This window comes from Heloderma suspectum, chromosome 6 (assembly GCF_057233095.1).
Source record: "Heloderma suspectum isolate Gila_16-S chromosome 6, 16-S_ref, whole genome shotgun sequence".
NCBI lineage: Eukaryota > Metazoa > Chordata > Lepidosauria > Squamata > Helodermatidae > Heloderma > Heloderma suspectum.
The window spans coordinates 96,648,997-96,673,661 of NC_139463.1; the positions used below are offsets into that span (position 1 = coordinate 96,648,997).

General features: G+C 46.4%; 1 protein-coding gene across 2 annotated transcripts; it reads right to left on the reverse strand.

Annotated features, from left to right (window-relative positions):
• Positions 1–160: 160 nt before the first annotated feature.
• On the reverse strand, positions 161–21,907 carry LOC146341954 (sulfotransferase 1C1-like). Of its 2 annotated transcripts, XM_084805311.1 has the most exons (8): positions 21,835–21,907; positions 21,312–21,433; positions 18,778–18,906; positions 17,787–17,884; positions 17,560–17,686; positions 15,410–15,504; positions 3,338–3,518; positions 161–2,316 (listed from the first exon to the last, which is right to left on the reverse strand). In XM_084805311.1, the coding sequence occupies exons 2-8, from the start codon at positions 21,397–21,399 to the stop codon at positions 2,204–2,206; spliced, it is 831 nt and encodes a 276-aa protein (XP_084661437.1). In that variant the 5' UTR covers positions 21,400–21,433; positions 21,835–21,907; the 3' UTR covers positions 161–2,203. The 2 variants fall into 2 exon arrangements, with proteins under 2 accessions (XP_084661437.1, XP_084661436.1); XM_084805310.1 differs by lacking the exon at positions 21,835–21,907 and having other exon boundaries at positions 21,312–21,616.
• Positions 21,908–24,665: the final 2,758 nt, after the last annotated feature.

The window sequence follows — 24,665 nt, forward strand, 5'->3', positions numbered from 1 at the left end:
GGGTGGCTACTAGGAGGAGGGCTTTTTCTGCTGTGGCACCCCGGCTCTGGAATGAGCTCCCTAGTGAGGTTCGCCTGGCGCCTACATTGTATTCCTTTCGGCGCCAGGTGAAGACCTTTTTATTTTCCCAGGCATTTTAGCTTTCTAAATTTTTATCTTTGCTGTTTTAAATCTGTATTTTAAACTCCTGCACTGCTGCTAGATTTTATTGTGGTTGTATTGTTATATTGTGGTTTTAATGTTCTATATATTTTAAATTGTTTTATTGTGTGTTTGGTTTTAATTTTTGTAAACTGCCCAGAGAGCTTCGGCTATTGGGCGGTATAGAAATTAATTAAATAAATAAACAAACAAATAAACAAATAAATAAATAAATATTTGCTACAGGTGGCCCCAATCCATGGCTGCTAAGTTCTTTTTAAAGACAAATTTTTAAAAAAAGGTTAATTAAATGTGATTAATTATACATACCTGCTTACAGCTAGCTCAACACTTTATTCTGACCTTGAAAAAATGATCTCCCTCCTTTAGCTTTTCTCTCCACTCCCTTTCCCTTGTGTGCAGGGCTGGCCCTCCCATGTGGTAGGGTGGGACCCTTGCCTCTGGCGGTGGATTTGGGAATGGTGGCAGATTGTAGGGGTTCTCCCCACCTCTGGGAGGACTGCCTGCCACTGGCTAGGCAAGCCCAATGCCTCGCTCTGAGGAAAGGCCCCTCAGAGTGTGACATCAGGTTGGCTGCTCCAGTGAGCTGCACCGGCTGCCATCCCTGAGAGCAAGGCATGGGGCTGGCACTCTAGAGACGTAGCCTGCATGGCTCTACAGAGGGGCTGGTCTGATGCCTTGGTCTGAGAGTCCTCAGAGCAAGCCATTGAGGTGGGGAAGCGCTCCACAGAGGCTTCCATTCTGCTCTCTTGCTGCAGGAAGCGCTACAGCAGGAAAATGGCTCGTGTGGCTCACCAGAGCGCTGGCCAGGTACAAACGCACCCTCTGTCTTTCCTCAGACTGAGGCACGGTGGCCCTGGAGGCCCCTGTTCTGTGGCGGCACCAGCGATCTCCATGGCCACCTCACCCCCAATGCCTCGCTCGAGGAAAGAGCCCTCCGAGTGAGGCATTGAGGGGGGAGGTGGCACAGCGCAGAGGCAGCGGGACATCTTGTGCCGCTGCTGCCTGTGTGCCTTGTCTTTTCAGTTTGCAAGCCTGGTGGCAGGGCCCGTCTCTTTTCTATTGATGTGAGCTGCTTTAGGAGATGACAGTTGCCTGAAAAGCAGGATAAAAATACAGCAAACAACTCAACTCCAAAAGAACCCGAAGATTCAGAACTGGAATCTGCACACATTCCATGCCTTGCAGATATTAGAAATCAACCATGTTCTTTGCTTTTCATGGTCTCTGACCCTGTAATGAACTACTGGCCAGCGTAGGCGTGCATAAATATGGACATGGAATTGTTTCTTCCTTGGAGACTGATAAGTTTTATCACTATTATCAAGGGACTTTGTTCCAAAGTATATTTCTCATGACAGTTTTTGTAGAATATTTTAATCTTTCACTGATTGAACATTAACGTTTAGTACCTTCCACTCATTCTTTACAAGTCAGGTAGCCTCAGGGTAATCACTAAATGACCGTGAGGATAAGTAAGTCCCGTTTATTCAACCCACAGCTCCTTGGAGAAATGGCGAGGTACATATAGTAGAAACAGATTTAACTAAAAGAGAAATCATTGCCCCTGGATATGCTGGCTGGAGGGGATTAGCGTGCCCCTCTGGCGGTGGAGAAGACCTCCATGGGGGGCACTTTCCTGGTATGCCTGCACAAAGCTCCATGGATATAGGTCTTCCTAGCCCTGTTAGCCTAACCCTCTAGATCAGTGCCCACTATATGTTTTGGAGTACAACTCCCAGTGTTCCTGGCCACTGGCCATGCTAGCTGGGCCTTATGGGAGAGGGAGGCCAAAACATTTGGAGGACACCATGTTGGAAAATAATTTGTGTAGGGAATCCAGGTTCTTACTCACAACTTCCATTTATTAATCTCAGAAGAATTCTCTCTCTCTCTCTCTATCACACACACACACACACACACACACTGCATCGATACCATTTTTAATAGCGCACACACTGATTATAACAAAAGTACAATGCAAGGGGAAACATTTTGCTCTTTGACAGGTACAAGTTCCAAGAGGTGTCTGTTTCTTAGTCTATAGTTCATCCCGGAACCATAAGGTTGTTCCTTCCATCTTGCACTGATAATCAGCATCAAACGCCTCCCTTTGAGCTACCGTGAAATAATTCTTCCAGTCTCCAACTTCACCTGAGGAAATGCAGAAGAGTTATTAATTGGCTTTTGCATTCCTAAATGTTCTGATACAGTTCTCAGCTCTAAAAGCAGATGAAGGTGCTTTTGAAAATGCAAATTTTCAGAGAAAATATGTTCCAAAATATGTATATAAATGCACATTTTCATCTCCTTTAAACAAACAAAAACATTTGCAGATTAATGTTGTAACAGAACAGAACGTCTTAAGAGTGAATATATTACAAAAAGGACACGGGCAAGAATTAGACTAATTTATCCATAGTTGTCCTATTTCTCAGAAAAGAAATTCCCTGGAATGGCCCCACCATAGACTGAACAATCTATTCAGAAGTAAGCCACGCTGAGTGCAGGGACTGACTCCCAGGTATGTGTGTGGGATCACCATCTGAAGCTCTTTGGAGAAAGCAGTGGAGGCTGGTGGCTGCGATGTCAGTGGGGCAATGAATCCATTCCACGTTTCAGCCAGAACCAGTCAGAACTCTAAAGGAGTCTCCACTGCTGTGAAGTCTGTGTCTAAAGAGCACTTTTGGCGCATGTTTTTTAGCACAGAGAAAGTGCAGTATTTAACTGTAAAAGCGAAAGAGAATGCTTTTTTTTTTACTTCTGTATTTGCACTATTCCACTATACCACCTAGAGGTTATGTAGCAGAAAAGCAGAAATGGAAACACTCTCCTGTGCTTAGATCTCAATTTTGCGACAAAAACAAAACTAGATACAGCTGATTAACAGCCTCATGTAGAAAAGCTCCATGGCAGTGAATAGGTAGACTCCCTGAGGGAGGAGTGCCATTGAGCATGTCTTGCCCATGGGCCCATAAATAGGTGATGATGATGGAGCTTAGATTAGCAAAATGCAGTTCAGGCCACAATGCAGTGGGCTATACAAGATGGCTACACCTTGGCTAGATAACACTTCCTTTCCCAATTCTTCTCCCTCTTTAGTGAAGAGGGACGAACTTCTGCAGCTAGGAACCATATCTTTGGGGTTCTCAGAGGACCAACATCACTTACTCACCTTTCCTCATAAACGAGCTTTTTGACCTGTCAAAAAGGAGGCTGGGGATGGTTTCGTAATTTGCCATTGGGTTGTCCTTCATGACCTCAAATGTCGTATGATGGACAATCTTCTTAATAGTGTCCTCAGACAGGTCAACCTCCAGGAAATCCTTCACGCGGCAGACCTCACGGGCTAAGTCCTGGCAGTGACATACAGATGGGCGTTGATGGGAGAGAGGACAGAACATAAAGATTTGGGGGCATAATCTCCTTGGAATTTATCTTGCTCAACCTGCTCTGTGCTGAAGAGTTGCCTGAGAGAGGGTAGGAAGCTGTGGATGGATGGATCTACCTCAGGGAATGAAACTAGTTGGCCTTTGGATCCCTTCCATGTTTCTGCAATTGTGTCCACACTGGTTAAATCTCCCTTTGAGTCACAAGCTTCTCTATTTTGAACATAACTTTTATTCAATTATTTATTACGTTTCTATACTGCCCAATAGCTGAAGCTCTCTGTGCGGTTCACAGTACAAATCTTAAAACCATAAAATACAAACACGTAAGAAAATATAAGAAGAAAACCTTAAAAGATTTAAAGCAACATAATAGAACCAGGGTAAGTTTTTCAAGTTGTACCTCACATCATCAGACTTTGGAGGACAAGACATTTGATTTCAGATTTGTGGGGGCAACCTGTGGTTATTCCTTATTGAGGACGCACTCTGCACGTCACAAAAAGATGGGAAGGGCCAGTGGGGGGATGCCAAACCCAGGAAAAATGGTGGCGGGGGAGACAGGACAAACAGGACTTTTTTCCAGGCCTTCAAATTTCTGTCCGTATTACTTTACAGGGTCAGAGAGGCCAAATCCTGGCTTTTAAAACAGGTTCTGGACCACACCCTGTTGTCCCTTGACTTCCATTAAGCTCTGTCTGTGTGTCTCATATGGAAAGTTTCTTCCTGCAATGTTCTGTTTGTCAAGTCTAAGTTTGAGAGGCATGAACCATGTTCCCCCTCCAGCTTATGAGTTATGTGCATCTATTACATTTTTATTGGCAAATGTTGCCTAATAAGAGAAATCCCCTGCTCATTCCCACAATGGTAAAATGGATTTTGTTGCTAAAGAATGTGGCAAACAGGTTGGCTGATTCTAATGAAAGGACTCTAATTAAAAGCAACTAGAAAGCCACCCACCCCACCCCCACATACACAAGGGACACCCTTATTCAGCCTTCAGTCCTGCATGCATTTTAATGTCATTCGCTCTTCTCTCAAGTGGATAATTCCTTGCATTCTTCTCCCACCTCCTGTTGATTTTTTCCTCTTCTCCTATTCCTAGAACAGCCCTTCCGAACCTAGTGACCTCTGCGTATGTTGGATTGCAATTCCCATCTAACGTGGCCATTGTACAATACAAGCCTCATCTGGAAGCACCCTATGTGTGCTCACTGTAGTAATACACGCCATTGGCCGTGTTGGATGGGAATCATGGAAGTTGAGATCCCACACACCTGGAGATCATCAGGTTGGGGACGGCTGTCCTAAAACACTGAAGTTGCAATCCTAGCTCCACTTCCCTGAGAGTAAGCCCCATTGAAATCAATGAGACTTGCATCTGAGCAGACCTTTACAGGACTACAATTCTAGAAATCGTTACTCAACAGCTGTTCAGCTTTATATGGCAAATAGTGAGACCCATATTGTCCAGCCTGACCTGGCTCAGCAGTTAGGCGATTCCATGATCAAAGGCATCAAAAGATAATCTCCATTAGGATTTCATGATTTTATTTCATCTCCCAATCCCACACAACTGGGCCTCTTAGGATGAGAATAAAGTTTTTTGAAGTACAGTCCTGTGGGAATCGTGTTGTGATTCCTGACATTCTGGGAAACATCTGTGCCAGGATGTAGAGTGGTAAATAGCTGACAATGCAGGTTCTAGTGTCAAAATAGGATATTATAAATCAAAGGGGTCACAGTGGTATTAGGTCACAAGTAATAACAGCCATAAACTAGAAATGTTATCAACCCAGCAAGGGACGCTTGAAATGGGAAACATCAGGTCTCCTAGCCAGGTCAAAACACAAATACAGCTACTTTGAAACAAGTGATTCATTTGTCACTGACATATCACTTTTGTACTAAGATGGTCACAGATGTTGACTCTCTCTAAATGAAGATAAAATCCTGCAACTTTACTGGGGCTTCTGCTTCCGGATTCCTTGTGGGATTACAATCGGCTCCTTTCCACATGGTGTTTTCTCCCCCCCCCCATCTGGACAAATTCCATATGATGCTCTGACTTGGATTCCTGCACTGAGCAGGGGGTTGGACTTGATGGCCTTGTAGGCCCCTTCCAACCCTACTATTCTATGATTCTATGATTCTATATGTTCCATTATAAAGCCACTAGATGGCGCTGTGCTATTGCTGCGATAAAGTGCCATTGGCATTTCATAAGTATACCAGAGATTTCATCAGTACACCTCCTCATAGTGGGAGGAGGGGAAATGCCGTACTGTCGTTGTCATGAAAAAAAACCTGCAATAAAGCTTGCAAAGAGCGGGAGGTGCCCTAGAGGATAACAATGTTGTGTGTAGGACCTGCAAACATCCATGAGTGGCCGACCAATCATGAGCACAGGATAAATGCCTCATGCAGAAATGGCCTTTGTCTCACAGACATGTTTTTGTAGCTGGAAATCCAGTTTTGAGACCAGGAGATAGAGATTTTAGAATAGATTTAGCAATGTGTTGATATTTCCATTGTATTGAGAGGAAAAATAAAAGTTGAATGTACATAAGCAGATAAACACATGTAAAAATGCTTAACATGTATAAAAGCCAGTCCAGGGATGTAAGACTGCAGTTCTCCATGGGAGAACTCACCTTCTTTGCTTGATCTGGGAAAACTGGAAAGATGCTATATTTACTATGATGCTGTGCTCTCCATAAGCCTTGTTCCTAGAAATGTATCTTGAAATTCTTTTGATTTTGTTTATGCCAGCATTATGTGTTTAAGTGTTTTTTCTGTACTAGGGATTTACTTGAAATAAGTAAAAGACAGAAAAGACAAAAGCGTGGTCTCTGAGAGCTGTTACTGAACTAAAACTTTGTGTGTCTGGTACCAGAAGTCAGTAAAAACCTGCATTTCCTGGTGACACCCTGCACTGGGGAAAACTGAATGGGAGTGATTAACTGGTGGGCTGGGCCTCACTAAATACTAGAATTCCATCTCATAGAATCCCTGGGCAAGGTCAGATTTGTCATCTCTCTCTCTCTCTCTCTCTCTCTCTCTCAGAAAAAGTGACCTTTCAGAAAGACACTTCTGGTAAGTTTAACATGATTTTGCCTGAAGATAAGAAAGTATTATTATAACATGACTGCAAAAATATTTGGAAAATAAAAATCTAGCTAATGGAGGCCTTGAGTAGGGAAGCTTCCAGACAGAGGGCTCCTAGCATTATCAACCAAACGATATTATGCAGCTATTCTGTCTTTTTCTCCTCTGTCTGTGTGTGTGTAATGAAAACAACAACAACACAGAAAGGGAGGGGAAACACGTGGAAGACAATGACGACAACTGCGCCGCCCCTTAAAATTCCATGTTGGAGGCAGAGCGATTGCATGATAAAAGCCTCATCTGGAAGCACGTTAGGTGCCTCACCGTAGTGATACTCATACCCCCGTTGGTGCTTGGCTGCTTCCTCATTTTCATGAGGAACTGGTGTGTCAAAAGGAGACAGGGCAGGAAGTTGCCCAATGCCATGAAAAACTTTGTTTGCTTGCTGGGAAAGGTATTGGCAAAGAGACTCTTTCTGAGCAATTTGGCATGAAAGTCCAGAAAAGTTATTGGACACCATTTCTTTACTAGTTGTCATGGCCCCTGCTGGAGGACTCCTCTTCAGAGGTTCACCTGGAACGCCCTGAAAGAAACACAGTGGAGGCTGGTGGCTCCTATTTCGGTGCGGCTGTAAATCCATTCCGGGTTTCAGTCAGAACCAGCCAGAACTCTAAAGGAGCTATCCAAGGTGTTGAGCCTATTCTGGGGCTAGGGTTCAGCACCTTGGATAGCTGCTTTAGCGCTCTGGCTGGTTCTTGCTGACTCACAAAACAGGAGCCACCAGCCCCCACTGGCCAAACGTCACCAAGGGACCTTGAGGCAGATCAAGGGGATTCTGGGCCCACATGGGAGATGGCTGTCGACCCTTCTGCACACAATGTAGTCAGCCTCCTCTCCGACTCAGAGGCAGACACTGAGCAAGCACCTACCACAGGGAGCACAAGCATCTAAAGGTTCCAGCTCAGCCAGATGCAGGAGTGCCCATCTGAGGAATAAAAACACCTGGTGAGTAAAGGCATACTTGTGGCCAAGCCTCTCCTCATGAATAAGCCATTCCTCAGCTGGCACTGATGGCCTGCAGTTGGGCTCTGAAGGCCCAGGCTTAAAAGCCTTCAGTTCTAGACACAGAGTGTTGGAACAGTGTCTATGTACCACCTGTCTTGGGTTTCTCTTATAACTTAGCTATTCTCTGGAAATCCCTGTGTTTGGACTGCCTACTGACCCTGCCTTTGGGACCGATGCTGACTAATTCCCTGGAGTAATGTCCCTGCACGGCTGCAAACAGGACACTGGCATGTATGCATGCATGTACCTATGTTAGTCGTTTCTGGAATACTGGCAGCCTGAAAGAAAAAAAGACCAGCCCAGAAGCTGCATGGTCTCATCACCTGGAGGTAATCTTTAATTGCCACGGGTGATCAAGAGAACGTCCAGTTACAAGCCTGACCTAGGTTTGAATTCTACAGCAAGCATTATCTGCAGGAAGCAGTAAAAAGATGATCAAAGCCCGATCTAAGGGCTTGTTCATGTCTTAGGGTAGTATCCATTTCTACATAGAGTAGACCCATTGAAGTGAGACTTAAGTTAGTCATAATATAGAGTAGACCCACTGGAATGAATGAGATTTAAGTTAGTCATAACTATGTCCTATTCATTTCAATGGGTCTACTCTATGTAAAACTAACATTGTATACTATCCTTAGGGTGCAATCCTATCAGGATTGGTGGCCCCCTCCGAACTTGGAGGCAACCACTTATCCAATGCAGGGCAGGAGCAGCGTGGAGGGGATCTTCCCCTCCACGCTTTACCTGCACTGCATTCGCAGCTAGACAGCCAATTTCGGGTGTCTAACTGCAGGAAGTCAGAGCGGGGGGGGGGGGGCGGACACCGGACGACGCATAGGAAGCGTAGGAAAGGCACGTTTGCCCTCCCCGCCCTGCACCCAGGAACGCCCTGTGCTGTTCCGTGCTCCTCTTATCATTTTCGCTGCTCCATGCTCCTCTTACAAGCACAGGGCATGGGGCTGATCCACACTGCCTACAAGGCAGCACAGGAGGGAGTGGAGGTCAGTTCTCAGGGAACTGACCTCGGAGCACGGGCTCCAAGGACCTATCCTATGGCTGTGTAGGCACTGACTAGTGGCCATAGGGTTACGCCCTGAATTCTTTCAAGCAATCAGTGCTCCCGCTCCAGTTGTCACGGGCCATCTGTATGAACCTCTCCTCTACAGTGCTTCTCTAATGGCCATATTTAACTTTGTGGGGCCTGTCTATACTACAATCAGTTGTATGCCAGTTAGACCATAGTACTTCCCCCAAAGAATTCTGGGAGTTGCAGTTTGGTGAGCAGGATTCTCTGTTGGAGATTAAAACTACAGTTTCCAGCGTTCCTTGGGGCAAGGGAATGACTATGTGAGTGGATAGAACTTGACTGGCTGTGTGAATCCAAAATGTGATGGGTGATGGAGCACAGACCTATTGAGCCACATCCTATCTAAAGCCCCATATTTGTCTCTCAATTGGAGGCTTTTGTCCCAAGCATATACATATCGGTGAGTGGTTTTAGTCACACTTTCGTACCTCCCTCCAGAATCCTCCGAATGAAGAGTGGCCAAGAAATATTGTAAATAAATAAAGTACAGAAGGTTGACAGATGCATGAATTATGCTCCCCAACACAGCTCATTAAGATGTGTGTGTCTACACTTTCTTTGCAAACCATGTCTAACAGGGGATTTTCCCATTCCAGAATGATGACATGGATTTTGCCAGTAAAGAATACAGCAAATATGTTGATGACATCTAGATGCGTTATGGTCTTTCCGGCACCAGGTGAAGACATCTTTTCCTCCCAGGCATTTTAAGAACTGTTTCTATGGCTTTTAGTACTCTTTTCTGCTGCTGGTTTTAATTTAATTTGGTTTTATGATATTGTGACCATTTTATCCTTTGCTGCTGGTTTTACTTTGCTTTCAATCTGTGCTGTTTTTATTTTTTGCTTTAATGTTTGTACTATATGTTTTTTAATGTATCGCTGCATCATGGAGAAAGCAAGAGAATTCCAGAAAAATGTCTATTTCTGCTTCATTGACTACGCTAAAGCCTTTGATTGTGTGGATCACAACAAACTGTGGCAAATTCTTAAAGTGATGGGAGTACCAGACCACCTTACCTGTCTCCTGAGAAACCTGTACGAGGGTCAAGAAGCAACAGTAAGAACCAAACATGGAACAACCGATTGGTTCAAAATTGGGAAAGGAGTACGACAAGGCTGCATATTGTCACCCTGCTTATTTAACTTATATGCAGAGTACATCATGAGAAATGCCGGGTTGGATGAATCAGAGGTCGGAATTAAGATTGCTGGGAGAATTCTCAACAACCTCCGATATGCAGACGATACCACCCTAATGGCAGAAAGCGAAGAGGATCTCAAGAGCCTCTTGTTGAGGGTGAAAGAGGAGAGTGCAAAAGCTGGTTTGAAACTCAACATTAAAAAAACGAAGATCATGACATCTGGCCCCATCACTTCCTGGCATATAGAAGGGGAAGAAATGGAAGCAGTGACAGATTTTACTTTCTTGGGCTCCAAGATCACCGCAGACGGTGACTGTAGCCATGAAATTAAAAGACGCTTGCTCCTTGGGAGGAAAGCTATGGCCAACCTAGACAGCATAGTAATAAGCAGAGACATCACCTTGCCGACAAAGGTCCGTCTAATCAAAGCTATGGTTTTCCCAGTAGTAATGTATGGCTGTGAGAGCTGGACTATAAGGAAGGCTGAGCGCCGAAGAATTGATGCTTTCGAACTGTGGTGCTGGAGAAGACTCTTACGAGTCCCCTGGACTGCAAGGAGGTCAAATCAGTCCATCCTAAGGGAAATCAACCCTGACTGCTCATTGGAAGGACAGATACTGAAGCTGAAGCTGAAATATTTTGGCCACCTAATGCGAAGAGAAAACTCTCTGGAAAAGACCCTGATGCTGGGAAAGACTGAAGGCAAAAGGAGAAGGGGACGGCAGAGGATGAGATGGCTAGATAGCATCACGGATGCAATGAATATGAACTTGAGCACGCTCCAGGAGAGAGCGGAGGACAGGAAGGCCTGGCGTGCTATGGTCCATGGGGTCACGAAGAGTCGGACACGACTGAACGACTGAACGACAACACTGCCCAGAGAACTTCGGTTATTGGGCTGTGTAAAAGTTCAGTAAATAAATAAATAAAAGTAACTAGAAAGTTCCCCCATCCCAAGAATTCTGTACGATTCAGACACCCTAACAAGCCTTCAACTGTGTACACATGTTTATGATTTTCTTTCTTCACTAAAATGGATGAATTGATTCATTCCAATCTTTTCTCACCTCCGGTTGACTCATATTTCTCGCCTAGAACATTGGCAGATTTGTTACTCAACTGTTCAGCTTTATTTTCAGCATTAGAAAAACTGATTCCCCCCCCCCCGCATTTTTTTTTTTTTAAACTCCACTAACTTTATGGCCACGTTGACTGAAGTTGTTTGCTGCTGTGAATGAACCGTATTCTGGTACTTGTGGTTTGTTCGCTCCTACTTGGTTTCTCCTGCTCGTATGAGTGGGTAAACTACCGTGAAACCGAAAGCTTACCGCATCATCTGGGACCTGATTTGTTGCTCCCTTTACAAGCCAGGATTGTAAAATAGGGCTTGTTCTTGGCTTCTGTATCCTGACTTGTTTGGGAGCAACAAGCCAAGATCTCAGGTTCGGACGACATGGTCACCTTTCGGGTTTTGGTTGGTTTACCTGCTTGTGCTAGCAGGATAAGACAAGCAGGAGTGAATGGATCCAGCTCATTCATAACAAGCCAGAATTCTCCAGAATCTGTCCTTATCGTGCTGTGCCAGTGTGGTTCATATGATTTAGCCTGAGTTTTTAAAAACATCATGAACAAGCTTACAGAAATGTTAAACTTGCTACTTCCTCATTTATACTTTGGCTACCACCTATGTAGAGTGCTCAGAGCCTGGAAATGGTGTGACTAAAAGGAGGCAGTGCAGGAAGTTGTCCAGTGCCCTGAGGCACGTGCTTTCTAGGAAGATATGGACAAACGGATCCCTTCAGAGCAGCCTTGAATAGGAGGTCACAAAAAATAAGCTTCATCTAGATGTACAAAAAGCTTCAGGGCCAACAAATGTTCTTAATAGTTTATATTCACACATACACTTCTGTTAGGGTGCAATCTAAACATGCATAGGATCATGTCCAGTCTAAACATGCATAGGATCATGCCCTTAGGGCACAGTCCTATACAGATAGTCGGCAGCCTCCAAACTCAGAGGCTGCAGAGTATCCAGTGAAGGGCAGAAGAAGAGCAACGGCTCTGTGTTCCAGCTGCCCATCATTTCTGCTAGATGGGTGATTTCCCTTCAGAGGGGGAGGGAAAGAGGCTGGGACAGCCATAGGAAATGGCCTAAGCAACCGCCCCAGTCTCCTCCCCTCCCCTGGGAACACCCCCCTTTTTCCTGTCTCCACGCTTCGTTTTTCAGGCACGGAGAGACAGCCAGCACGGCTCTCTGCACCAGCTATGACGAGGAGGGGAAGGGGAGTGTGGTTTCCTGTCTCTGAGCTCGGAACCCTGTCAGGAAACTGAACTATCCTATGCTCCCCTCCCCCCTCCCCCAGATGCTGTCTGGTGGGCATAGGATTGCTCTACCCATCATTTATGGCATACTGGCATCCTGAAAGGAAAAAAGACCCAACTCTCTTCCAATTTACACAGATTATCACTGTCTGGTTGCCTAGAGGCAACTGCAATGTGTGTGCAATAGTAGCTGCAATGTGTGCAATAGTACTCTATACATTGTAGGATGCCTTAACAATCATGTGCGTTTACATGCATGCGCAACAGATAAGACAAGTGAGACCTGAAACAAAAGACTGCAGTGTGAAGTTCTCCTGTTCGCTATTCCAGTCAGTCAGACTTGCTCCTTTTCTAGAATACTCTGTTCCATCCCCCCACCCCCACAATTTTCTATTTTATCCCCCAACATTTAGTTAGCATTCTGTGGCCACGAAGCATGCTCAGTTCCATTGGGTCGTGTTTGGGGGCAGGGGTTGTCTCCTCCTTATGTTTCTTTTTTCTAAAGTTCTTTTTCTACTTGTGTTAACCTCAGGGTTCCCTCATGTCTGCTGATACCGCCCCCTTGTGCATGGATAGTGTGATTTTGGCTACATCAGGATTGGCACTTACATCTGAACATCAGAATTAGAGGGAATGTTGCTTCAACTTCCTACATGGAGCTTCTGGAGAGGGAGCTGGGGAGGGCACTGAACTCTGAAGAACAAGACATCTAGCAACTTGCACTAACAAAATTGCAACAGGCTAAGGGTTTGTAAACCAAGAACACAAGAAGAGCCATGCTGGATCAGACCAAGGGTCCATCTATTCCAGCATTCTGTTCACACAGTGGTCGATCAGCTGCCCACGGGAAACCCACAAGCAGGACATGAGTGCAACAGCACTGTCCCGCCCATGTTCCCCAGCAACTGGTGTACATAGGCATACCGCCTCTGATACTGGAGGTAGAATAGAGCCCTCAAGACTAGTAGCTGCTGATAGCCTTCTCCTCCAGGAATTTGTCTAACCCCCTTTTAAAGCCATCCAAGTTGGTGGCCATCACTACGTCTCGTGGTAGTGAATTCCATAGTTTAACAACACGCTGTGTGAGAAGTACTTCCTTTTATCTGACCTGAATCTCCTACCAATCAGCTTCATGGGATGACCCTGGGTTCCAGTATTATGAGATGGGGAGAAAAATGTCTCCAAGTCCTATGAAGAACAGTTGAAAGAGCTGGGTAAGTTTAGCCTGGAGAAGAGAAGAAATATAATAGCTGCTTTCAAATATCTGAAGGATTGTCCTGCAGAAGAAAGAGCAGACATGTTCTCTGTCACTACGGAGGACAGGACTCAAATGAAGGGTAGAAATGGCAGAGAAAGTGATTTTGGCTGTTTCTAGTGGTGGTGGGCTCTCCTTCACTGCAGGTATATAAGCAGAGGCTGGATGGCCGTCTGTCAGGGATACTGCAGTTGCATCCTGCACTGCAGATCCTGCACTGAGCAGGGGGGTTGGAATAGGTGGCCTCTAAGGTCTCTTCCAACTGTTTGATTCTATAAAAAGGCAAAAGTAGGGACAATTTACCAAGGGCAGATTCCAGAACTAGGGACTAGCCTGGTAAACAGGTATAGCTGGGTCTATGAGGTATCTCATAGCACCGTCTTTGGTACACTATGCACAGCAATGTTCTTACTACACAATAAATAAATATTAATGTACCTTTGAGGCAAGGGAAAATGCCTGGCAAACTGCCAATAAATGTTTAAAAGCACTGAATGTGTTGAAATGGATTCTTCTCAAGCGAGGGTTGTATAATGTCGTGGGCCTACATTCTTGCCAAAACTTTCCACACCCACATGTGCTGAGACAACACATTACATTACCTGCATAAGCAGGTACTGTACACATGGATAAAGAATAGCATGAAGCAATAAAAAGAGTGCTTTGTTTACACAAAGAAGGGGACACGCACGTCAAAGTGGGCAGGTGCTGGAAGACTTAGGCAGGGAAATGAAAAGCAATTTGGGGTTGTGGGGATACAGGGGGATTGCTGGAATAAAAATTACGATGACATTTCATGGTGTGGAGAAAGTGGACAGGCCTCTCTCATGGTAGTAGAACCCGGAGTCACCCCATGAAGCTGATTGGTGGGAGATTTGGGACAGACAAAAGGAAGCACTGCTTCGCACAGCGGAAGTTAAACTACAGAATTTGCTACCACGAGATGTAGTGATGGCCACCAACTTGCATGGCTTTAAAAGGGGATTGGACAGATTCATGGAGTATGAGATGTCTATCAATGGCTACTAGTCCTGAGGACTCTATGCTACCTCCAGTCTCGGAGACAGTATGCCTCTGAACACCAGTTGCTGAGGAACATGAACGAGAAGGTGCAGCGTCAGAATAATACGCACCGTAAGTCTTGCCCTGCTTAATACTGTAGCCAGCGGCTGCATTTTGAACAAATGTTCTGAACATTTTCTGAAGATAGCACCCACGGGGCATACAGAACAATCTGGACGTGATGTAAAGCTTGAATGACAGTGGCCCAGTCAGCCTGAAGTGTATCATATAGCTTAAGCATGTAGAAGAGAATCTTCTCAGTCTGTCCTGATTATCCTTGCCTCACTCTTTCCCATGGAGCTGCCTCCGCAGCTCTGAATCCCCTCCCCTGTCCCTCTGCTGGAAATTTAGATTGTAACTTCCTTGGGCAGAACCTGCCTTTTGTTGCTTATGTTACTCTATAAAACGTCATGCGCACCAGCCTTCCCCAAGCTGGTGCCCTCCAGTTGTGTTGGACAACAATTCCTATCCAATTCCATAGGCAGTATGCCTATGTACACCAGTTGCTGGGGAACATGGGCGGGAGGGTGCTCTTGCACTTGTGTCCTGCTTCTGAGTTTCCTGTGGGCAGCTGGTTGGCCACTGTGAATAGAAAGCTGGACAAAATGGGCCTTGGTCTGATCCAGCATGGCTCTTCGTATGTTTTTACGTTCCCACAGTGACCAACCAGATGCCCACGGCAAGCCCACAAGCAGGACACAAGAGCAATAGCCCACCAAGGCTGGCAAAGAAGAAGGTGTGACAGGTTGTTTTGGACAGTCCCTAAGTTACTACTGCACTTAAGGCACTTTTCCCCTCCATCTCTGGCAACTCACCTCTTTCATGTCTTCATAGAAGAGATACAGGATACGGTGGTTTCCTTTCTCATCCCAGTAACGCCGGACATGGTCATACCAAGAGCCCCAGGGAACTGAGCAAGGAAGGAGATACGATGCAATAAGAACGTGAGCCATCACTCCATCAAAGGAATTGATTAAACAAAAGAGCTTTACGGTGCAATCCTATATGCATCTTTACTCATGAATAAGTCCCACTGTTTTCCAGAAGGCTAACACCTCGATAAGTGTGGGCCCGGCCTTCATTTTTAAAAAACAGCCGGGGGCGGGGAAGCCCTCTGCGAAAGGACAGGAATCAGGCCCCAGAAGAAGGCAGCAATCTAAGATGTATGAGATTGGGGGCCGGGGGTCGAGGTTAGAAGGTAAGGAAGGCATGGAGGTGCAAGGATAAGAGGGAATGAACATGGGTTGCTTGCACGTGTGTGCGGATAGATGGGTGGGATCTGCTTGTGTGAGAAAGAACGGACGGATGATGGATGTGTGTGAATGGCATGTAGATGGAGAGATGGGTGTGAATGGGGGTGTGAATGGGGCTCTCGCCCCGCCCGTTTTGGACACTGGCCCCGCCCACTGCTGGTATACAGCCTCCAGAAGGTTACCCACAAGGAAGTCCCCAGGCTGTAATCCCTGGTGTATGGCATTGGAGCCTGAATTCATTGATTGGTTAAATATGGTTAACTATCATATTTGATATTTAATATTGGTTAAATATCATAAATACTGGTTAAATATCCATTAAATATGCCTTAATATGCATGTGACTTAAACAATGGTTTTGAAGGGGAAAAAACATGTTTCCTTTTTTCTAAAAGAAGGTGCCTGCGCATATCACAGGCAGCAGGCGCCATCTTAGAAGAGGCCTTCCTTGCTGTCTGAGGGGAAGGCGGAACACCTCTCCTAAGAGGCTACCTGCCATCTGCAGTTTTTATTTTAAAAAAACTAACTTTTAAAAAAACGTGTGGTCCAATTAATCAGAGATGCCTTTTCAGTCTGTTACAGGGATTTTTAGGGCAAAATCCTACCAGAATGCCCATCAGCCTCTGAATTTGGAGGCTGATGGAGGAGCACGGAGGCAATCTTCACCTCCACACTCTTCCTGCTCTGAGTTTTTGTTAGACGGGCTTTTTTGCCCATCTAGCTGGCACAGCTCTCTCCGCACCAGCTGGGAGGGGGAGAGTGCGGGCAGCTTGGACTCCTGGGTCTGAGGTCGGAGCGCTGACTCCAACCTTGGATCCTGAAATCCAAAAGATCCTATGCCCCCCCTGCGACACTGTTAGGGGCCATAGTATTGCTCCCTCCATGAATTAATCTAATTGAGTATTTTATTAATTAAAATTGATAAATTTAAATTTATCAATTGGGGTTGCAGCCCCAATAAGAACCTAGGAATCCTGCCCCCTTGAACCTATAAAACCCAGGAGTCCCCACATACTTTCCCTCTAATCCAAACATAGGGAACCTCCAGACTGTGGGCCAGATACAACCCACAGGGGGGTGTTCACTGTCTGGCCCACACATTTATTCCCCAAGCCCCACCAAAAAGAGAGTGAATTGGTGCTAATGGAGTCTTTTCCCCTTTCTTTAGCCCCTCCGTGGAGTGCGGATAAATTCAGAGAGGAAAGCAGCTGGGTGGGAAGGTTTAACGCCCTCCTCTCATGGTCCCAATTCAAATCAGGAGCCCGTGTGCTAACACTAAAGTAAAAAGAAGTTAGGATCAGCTTCACACTATGCATGTAACAAAGGGTATCATTTAACCCTTAGTGTAAGGCAGCTGCCTATGAAAACCTACATAAATTATGAAAATCACGGGGATTTGGGCAAGTGCAGCTTAACAAAGCAAGGTAAGAAAACAGCGCCTGTGTAGCTATTCCCCCTTTTTCATAACTATTGAAGGTACCAGAGCCCTGCTTGGTCATCTTTTGCATCTGGTCACCTTAGAACTAGGGACACGTACACTCCAAAAATCAAAAGCTGTACACATTTTACCAGACAAAGTTCAAGGCGGGTCCCGGAATGGATGAAGACAAGTGTTCTAACTCATTAGATGCCCTGCATGGACAAAGAATCCACTTCCCCCAATGCCCAACGAAGGGTTGGCTACTCAAGATGAGCCCTGCCCTCAAACTGACCTTTGCCCTCCATGAATTTCTTAACGTAGCCTTCCCATGGCCCTGGGTCTGGCTGCGTCAAGTTCAACTGGTCAAAGAAGAAATAGGAGACCAGGTTGTCCTTGGCGTTCCGAGCAACATAGATCATCTGCAAGGGGCCAAAATAAAGAATGAGATATATGAGGCTGCAGATCAGGTTTGAGGAGCTGGGTGGGATGGGAGGAGGGAACGGGGCAAGCACCACTTACTTTGCAGTTCTTTTCCCAAAAGCTTTTAGGAATAAGCTGGTAGGGGAGGTGAGTTTTCATCACACGAGGAGACGGGGCATTCACCAGCTTATCCACCCCTGAGGAGGAACCAGAGAAGGGACGGAAGGGTTAGTTTGGGGTTGGAAGGCATGGCCGGCCCTACCATTAGGCAGAGTGAGGCAGTTGCCTCAGGCGGCAGATGCTGGGAAGCAGCAGCAAGATGGTGGGAGAGCTGTGAGCCACATGCCCCCGTCTTCACCCCCTATGCTAGCCTGCTGCCTACAGGTGCAGTGGAGAATGTACTTTCCCAGTGCTGAAGAAACATCCAACTGCCAGTCCAGTCAGGTCTTCTACACTGAATGGGAGCAGACGCCATCTTGTTCTTTGCCTCAGGCAGCAAAATGTCTTGGGCCAGCCTTGGCGCCTGTCAGGACTGAATCTGAGCATGTGGAGATGTCTGGCAGCCCAGATTCAGAATGGGAACAGCCAGAACAGAGGGAGGCACCCACCCTAGTGAGCCCAGTTATGGCGAGACTTTCTTCCCAAGACACACAGATGGCCCAGCCTGAATGGCTCCCCCATTCCTCCACCATGAGAACCCAGGTTTCGAAGGAGGAGGGCGAGGGGTGTGACTTGAGGGATGCTAGGGTCCGTCACAGAGCAAAGCGGGAAAAGTTAGAGGCAGGGCTCAGACGCTCCGCCAGGGCCACTCGTGGAAGTCGAAGTAGAAGAGAGCCACCCTAAGGGAGGGGCATCCCTACAAAGCAAGTCCAGCCGAGAGAAGTTCTTGCCCAGACTGCTGGCAAATTCTCTAACTTCCACTTCATCTCCTCTATTGATATTCGTAGATGTGTGGATGAGCGGTTTCATTGCAGTCTGAGAGTTTCCTAGAATCTGTTAGCTAACAATGTGGCTCGAAGCCTTGTTTCCTGTTGATTTGAGAAGGGAGAGGATGAAGGAACATGACAGCGCCTGGGTTCACTGGGCTCACCTGAAGGCAAAGGTGGTGGAGAGCAGATTTCTAGAAACGGGATCCGGACGTGCGTGGGGGCCCGCTGCGCTTTCTCCACATCGCCACCAGCAAGAATCAGATCAACAATCTCTTGCATCCATGTGGTACCTGAAGGCCCAGAGGAAAAAAGACCAGAAGCAGCCGACAATTAGGGTGACGACCTTTTTGTCTAGCAAACCATGGATGGTCCAAGCGTTCTTATTCCCAGTTGTAATCAATAGCTCAGGAGTGGGGAACCTCAGGCCTGTAGGCAAAATCCACCCCGCCTGGGGTTCACCAGAAGGCCTCCAGATTTTGTGCAGTGTTTCCCCCATTCTAAAAGGTTGAAATGCCTCTGCTAAGGCTTAGCTACTGCCAGTAAGAGCTTCAAGCTAAGCTATGCTGGTATTTTGGGGCCCACCCTTTTGCCTTTGGCCCCACCCACCACTGGAATGTGGCCCCCAAGAGCTTCTCCCTCAGGCTGAAAGAGGTTCAACACTCCTGCAACAGCTACTAGTCACAAGGGCTATACGCTACCTCCAGGCTCAGAGTCAAAACTGTCATGCCTCCCTTGGACTCCTCCCAGGATGAGGGGGAATTGCGGGTTCCAGACCCAGGGGAAGGGATTGGCACCAAAGTAACCTGAGCCCGCTCACCCCTTTGATGATCCATGCCCGGCTGCAGCCTCTCCGGAGGATTCAGAGGGCAACGTTCAACTGACCCCAGCAGAGCGAAGGCGGCTTCAGGTAAAAGAACAACAGAGGCGAGCCTCTGTCCGTTAAAGACAGAGAGGCTCCCAGAAGCCAGAGGACTGATTGCCAGCAGCAGCTCCAGGATGCTGAAGTGAAAGGCAGGAAGCCGGCAGGGGCAAAGCTGCTGGAGAACAACATCATTTCTATGTGCTGGATTGTGTCAGCCCTGCCTTGCCCCCAAACCTAAACCTCAGCCTTGCTTTTGAATCCCTATGTTGAGACCCTGGACTGGAAATACGACTTCTCTCTGTTGTGTCGTTTTGGTTTTGTCTGAACTGGTAAAGTTCGCAGCTCTGGGCATCCCTCCTCCTTTGCTAGCGTTGGACAGGTTTATGACCCTGCTCATCACGCAGTGAGTTACTGCCACAGTTGCCTGCCAGCTGTGGTCAGCCGGCAAGAACTGACAAAAACTAGTGGAGGCCGGTGGCTCCGATGTCAGAGGGGTGGTGCATGCACTTTGGGTTGCAGTCAGAACCAGTCAGAACTCAAAGTGCAAAGAACCTTGGATAGCTCGTTTAGAGTTCTGATTGACACCCAGAGCGGATTCATTGCCCCACTGACATCGGAGCCACCAGCCTCCACTGGGCAAAATGAATCTGAATACCAATTGCTGAGAAACAAAAGCGGTAGAAAGTTGTCTGTTTTAGGTCTTTCTTTTTAAGAGCAGGTGCAACAAACTAAATAGTAACACTACATTTATTTACTTGCTCAAGATATTAAATATCCTACTCTTCAGTCCTGTGGGACTCCCAGGACATCTTACAATGAGTTCAAAAACAAAACAACCCCCTTTTCTTTTCTTTTCTTTTCTTTTCTTTTCTTTTCTTTTCAACCAATGCATTATATTTTGACAAAACAACATGCCTCTTTTTCTTTTTTGAAAAAGCATATGTTTGCTATTTGGTGCTTTCAGAGCCATGCCCTTTGCCAAAACACATACTGATGAAAACCAAAAGCAGGAAGATTGGCATCATTGTTGTTGTTGTTGTTATTATTATATTAAAATTTTTAGATGCCTTTCTCAGAAAACATCTCAAGGCATCTTACAACAGGAATTAAAACATACAAATATGTAAAACAATCTAATTTTTTTGGACACACAATTCTATCTTTGCCAAAACAGACAAACAAACTGAGGGCTAAACTACATGATACATTAAATAAGTAGTGGGCAGCTTACTCTCTTTTTCTTACTTACAAGTAAGCATGAGGTGCCCCCAATCTGAATCAGGACCATCGCATGCGAGTACGGGAAGTGTAAACTTTAGTCTCCCAGCCACTTGCTTTCCAAATTCCCCGCCCCCCTCTGCTGAGGCTCTAGAAATGTTCACAGAAACGTTATGCATGAATAAGCCACCCTAAAGCCAAATCAAACCAACCAAGGAGGCAAGTGTCAAAAGGTGCTGAAGAAAACTGTCCCTTTATTTGCACCCAAATTTCTAAGCATGCCGAGGTATAATATACTCTCTATCAGAGGCAGAAGTCACTTCTCATTTTCTGAGTAACATGAGGAGTTTGAGAACACACAGCTTCTGAGGTTTGCTTCCGATGAGAATGAATCTGCCCACCTTCTACACACACACAGACACACGGTGCTTTTTCTCCTGCAACCCTACAGCCCCCATCCCTTAGAACAAGAGTCTCCAGATATTTTGGACTTCAGCTCCTGGTATTCCTGCCCTTTGGCCATGCTGGCAGGGGCTTCTGGGAGTTAAAGTCCAAAACATCTGGAGATCTACCTTCTGCCCACCCCTGCCCTGGTGTCCCCCGCTGGTGTCTCACCTGCTTTGGGATAGGTCGAGATGACCAGGTCATCAGGTCGTGCTTCGAAATTTTCAATCGGAGCCCACTGTTGAGCGATGGGTTCCATCAGGGGGATCCCATGGACCAGCTTCAGCGGGAACCTATAAAAGACCCCCTCATATTTGTGTAGGGCTTTGTTGTAGTCCAACTGGCTACCCATGGTGTCCCGTCAAGGCTGAGCTGCGAGGGCTGTGTGGTCTTTCTCAAAGGAGGCACCAGCCTCCTGGGATATCCTCCGGAGTGACTCTCTAAGAGGCAGGCTTTGGGCTTCTCCTTCCACACAGGATGGTTGGTTGCTTCACAGCCCCTTTTATTTCATCACTGTTCCTTCTGCATGCTCACGGGTAACGCTCCCCACAGTCAGATTACTTCATTCAGGCAAGTTCACCAAGAAACAAACTTTGATTTTGTCATTTCAGCCCAGCCCACCTTTTGCCAGCCAACTGGAATGAGAAAGAAAACTCCCAGTCCCTGACTGATTTTTTTTTTTTTTGACACTCACCTTTTTACCTAGATTGCCTCTCAGCAAATTGGAAACTTCCACCTACAGCCTAGTAAATGTTCACCTCACAGGAAATCCAGAAGTCAAGTCACCCAGGTTTTCTCTGAACTGCCAGACCTCTTCGCCCTCCCCTACCAGAACTGGAAGAACTCCAAAAGGGGATTAAATCTCAGCCAAGGCATTCAAACACAGCTTTCTTGGCTCTACACTGGAAACACTGTGAAGTAATAACAAATAGCAAGGAATAACAAAGAGTGTTTCTGAGTATATGTTCAGGGCTGCCTGTAGGGATGAGTGTGCCCCGGGGAATGGCCCAGACGGTGAAGCCCCACCTAATACAGTGAGCCCTGGTGGTAGCAATGGCATTGCTTTCCTAGGGTGGCCAGCTACCCAGCACCAAAACAGAGGACAACAGAGATTTGCATCACAACTGCTTGTGTGAATTTATAGCTATTTGTGCAAATCTGAAAAAAACACACACACTAGGATTTAAATAGAAATGCAACACATTTCACCATAAGTATTATTATTTATTACATTTCTATACCACCCAATAGCCGAAGCTCTCTGGGCCGTTCACAACAATTTACATGCAGAAAAAATACAAACGACAACATTAAAACATTATACAGCATTACGTTACAATAAAACATAGTCTAAAATTGTTGAACATCCAAAATTTAAAAACAGTTTAAATAGCTAAAAACAATTTCAGTAAATAATTTCAGTGACAGATCTGTTCAAGACAGCTGACAGAAGTGCCCCATCATATGCCATTAACTGCCTGGGAGTAGAGGGTAGTCTTAACCTGGCGCTCAAAAGATGACAGTGCTGGCGCCAGGGGGGCCTCAGTGGGGAGCTTGTCCCACAGTCGTGGGGCCACCACTGAGAAGGCCTTCTCCCTTGTTTCCACCTTCTGAGCCTCCCTCGGAGGAGGCACTTGGACGAAGGCCCCAGATGTTGACCGTAGTGTCTGGGTAGGTTCATGTCATGAGAGCCAGTGTGGTGTAGTGGCAAGAGTGTTGGACTGGGAGCTGGGAGATCCGGGTTCTAGTCCCCACTCGGCTATGGAAGCTCACTGGGTGACTTTGGGCCAGTCACACACTCTCAGCCCAACCTACCTCACAGGGTTGTTGTGAGGATAAAATGGAGAGGAGGAGAATAATGTAAGCCGCCTTGAGTTCCTTGCAAGAGGAAAAAAGGCGGGATATAAATGCAATAATAAATAAATAAATGTCAGGAAACGCATTCTGTCAGGTATTGCAATAATGGAGAAGACTGACTGACCAGGTGACCTGTGTGCCTTGCTCAGTCTGCTATCCAGATGCTAAATACTGATGAGCAACTTCAGTGTTCCTGCCTTTCTCCCTTCTTAGGGTTCTTCAGCTTTAAATCAGACATGCACTTCAGATGGAGGACACCTTCAAACAGAGGACTGTCTTCTGACAGCTTTTCAAATAGAGGATTGTCCTCTGTAAATAGAGCACCTGATCACCCTGGTGCTCTGAGCCATGCCAAGCAGTTGGTTCTGGCTGCCATTTTAATTTCCCACAATGTCCCTGACATAGCATCTCTCTGGGGTATTGTGGGAAATTAAAATGGTGACCTAGTTAAAAAGGAATTAAAGGGCAGCCCAGGCCAGGCATTCGTGTTTGGCCCTTGGCGGCTGTCCAAGTATGCTGACGGCAGAGGCTGCCAGCCAAGCCCTGTACATTTTCCTCTTGTCAAGGAACCACAGTCCGTTCACTTTCGTTGCTGGGATTAAGAGGCAGGATTTGCAGGCCAGAGGGGGGACATTCCAACAGGTTTCCTGGACCACTGTTTGTAGAGATCAGCTACTAGCCTACCTGACAGGAAATTTGTGAGGATAAAGGGGGAGGTATATTGCCCTAAGAATCTTGGAAGTGGGATAAAAATGAAATAAATAAGTAGGATGTTAAGGGCCTTGGGACAAGGCACTTCAGCAGAGCCCCTTAATGTTATTGGACTCCAACTCCCAGCAGCCCCAGCCAGCATGATCAGGGATGATGGGAGTTGGAGTCCCAAAACCATCTGAAGGGCCACAACCTCAGAATAAGAAACGCAAACCATAAATTTCCTCATGCTGCCTCTGTGCTTTTCGGGTGGTTTGCAAGAGTGGCAGCCCTGCATCTTTTACCAGGGCAAAGGAAGACAAGGCAAAAGCCTTTTGCCTGCCTTTGTGACACCTTTCCTCCTTGGGACTCCCGGCAGCCCTGGTGCCGCCTCCCACTCAAGTGCTGACTGTACTGGAAAGTCATTGTGGTGGCACAGCAGTTATCAGAGTGGCAGACTTAGGACCGGGGTGACCCATGAAGCTCACTGGGGCCAGTCACTATTTCTTCACTTAACCTACCTCACAGCGTAGTTGTGAGTATAAAATGAGGAGGAACCATGTACACCAGGATAGGCAGTCTGGTGCCTTCTGGAGGTTTTGGACTACAGCTCCTATAATCCACAACCATTGCCCATCCTGACTGGGGCTGATGGGAGTTGTAGTCCAAACATCTGGAGGGTGTCAGGTTGCCTACTCCTGATGTACATGCACCATCCTGAGCTCCTTAGATGAAGGGAGATTGGTGGCATATACAAGGTATAAATAAAAATAAATGGCACTTTAGCAAAGTTCCTGCACTGTGTCTTCAGACCACCCTTTGTGGCCTGCCCTTCTGGCTGCCCCTGAATGAGGAATGGAGCTGCTCAAACAGCATCTCTTGAGAATGGAGTTATGGATGGCTGTCTCCCTTCTCTGACCATTCTCTTGACTACAGTTCCCATCACCCCAATGCCTGTGCTGGTTGTGGATGATGGGA